General features: G+C 41.2%; 1 protein-coding gene across 1 annotated transcript in view; it reads left to right on the top strand.

Annotated features, from left to right (window-relative positions):
- Nucleotides 1-1,242, top strand: part of spi1b (Spi-1 proto-oncogene b) — a 7,567-nt gene that overhangs the window by 5,089 nt on the left and 1,236 nt on the right. The window contains exon 4 of the mRNA XM_034880366.1: nt 110-260. Coding sequence (XP_034736257.1) covers nt 110-260 — 151 coding nt within the window. The remainder of the gene's footprint in view (nt 1-109; nt 261-1,242) is intronic.

The following is a 1,242-nucleotide window of genomic DNA, read 5'->3' as shown; positions in this document are numbered from 1 at the left end:
ATCCAGTCGCGGGCCGGATCAAACGGCTAGGCGGGCCGCATTCGGCCCGCGGGCCGCCAGTTGATGATCACTGCTATAGACTTTACAAACTTTGACTCCTGTGTTGTAGGTAGCCTTCTTCCCACGGGCTGTGTATCAACCACACGTGTCCCAGCGCAGCTCTGATGACGAGGAGCATGGAGGACGAAGTCCCCCACTGGAGGTGTCTGATGAGGAGTGTCTGAGAGATCGAATGCCTTATGTCACACCAGGAGAGCTGGGTAAGGATATAGATTTTATAGGCCATTTCATATGTGCTGTAAGGTGAAACACGCCAGCTCTTCACAGAGCAGTTAACACATATACTTTAGGACAAACCAACCGTGCTGGCCATGTCTGGATTCTCAATCATCCAGGTCATGGTATATCTAGAAGTGTTAAGTCCCTAAGCAGTGCCTAAGCAGCGTTGCAGAAAACTAGTGACTGGTGGAGGTGTGGCATTGGGTCAGCTTTGTGTTTGGATTCTGAAATACCTTTGTAAATATTTGCATGATTTTCTTTTTCATTCACGCACTCCTGTAAGCATTTCTGTGGCAGTGATTTTGTGTCATCTACAACACTAGTGCAGAACTTATAGCACATTCCCCGCATCAAGGCAGCCTTGAAACACGGTTCTACCAGGGGTGTCTGGCTCAGAGCATCTCAGTAACATGTTCCAAACAAGGTTAATCAGAGAGGAAACATGCATGGTCCCAAAATTGCAAAGTATTGCAAGTTAACCACTGCAATCACAAACATGTAACAAGTAGTGTAGAAAGTCTCCAAACTCAGAGAACAGTGGTTACATGTGTTACTGTCCATGACAGAGATCATCATTTGACTGTCAAGTAACTTTCCTGTAAACTAGAACTAGAACTAGAAACTAGAATCAGATTTCATTTTCTGTATTGGTACAGACAGACATTTGTAGAAACTTATCTTATCTTAATGTTTAAGAATTTGAATAACCTATTTAAAAAGGGTTAACATGTCATCAACTAGGTTTATCATGTAGCACGTGATATGTTAAAAACACTGAAAAAAAGACTAACTGAGGATTACATCTTCCAGTATTTCTCAAAATGTAAGATTTTTCTTTTGTAGTCACTGTATTTTCTTACAATGTGACATCCAATTAAAGAGGTAAAAGATACAATAAGATACAAAAGAGGCAGAGTAAACAAAAAATATGCCTGTGGTATATATACATATACATACACATAT

This window comes from Etheostoma cragini, chromosome 1 (assembly GCF_013103735.1).
Source record: "Etheostoma cragini isolate CJK2018 chromosome 1, CSU_Ecrag_1.0, whole genome shotgun sequence".
Classification (NCBI taxonomy): Eukaryota; Metazoa; Chordata; class Actinopteri; order Perciformes; family Percidae; genus Etheostoma; species Etheostoma cragini.
This window is presented reverse-complemented; position numbering and strand designations above follow the sequence as displayed.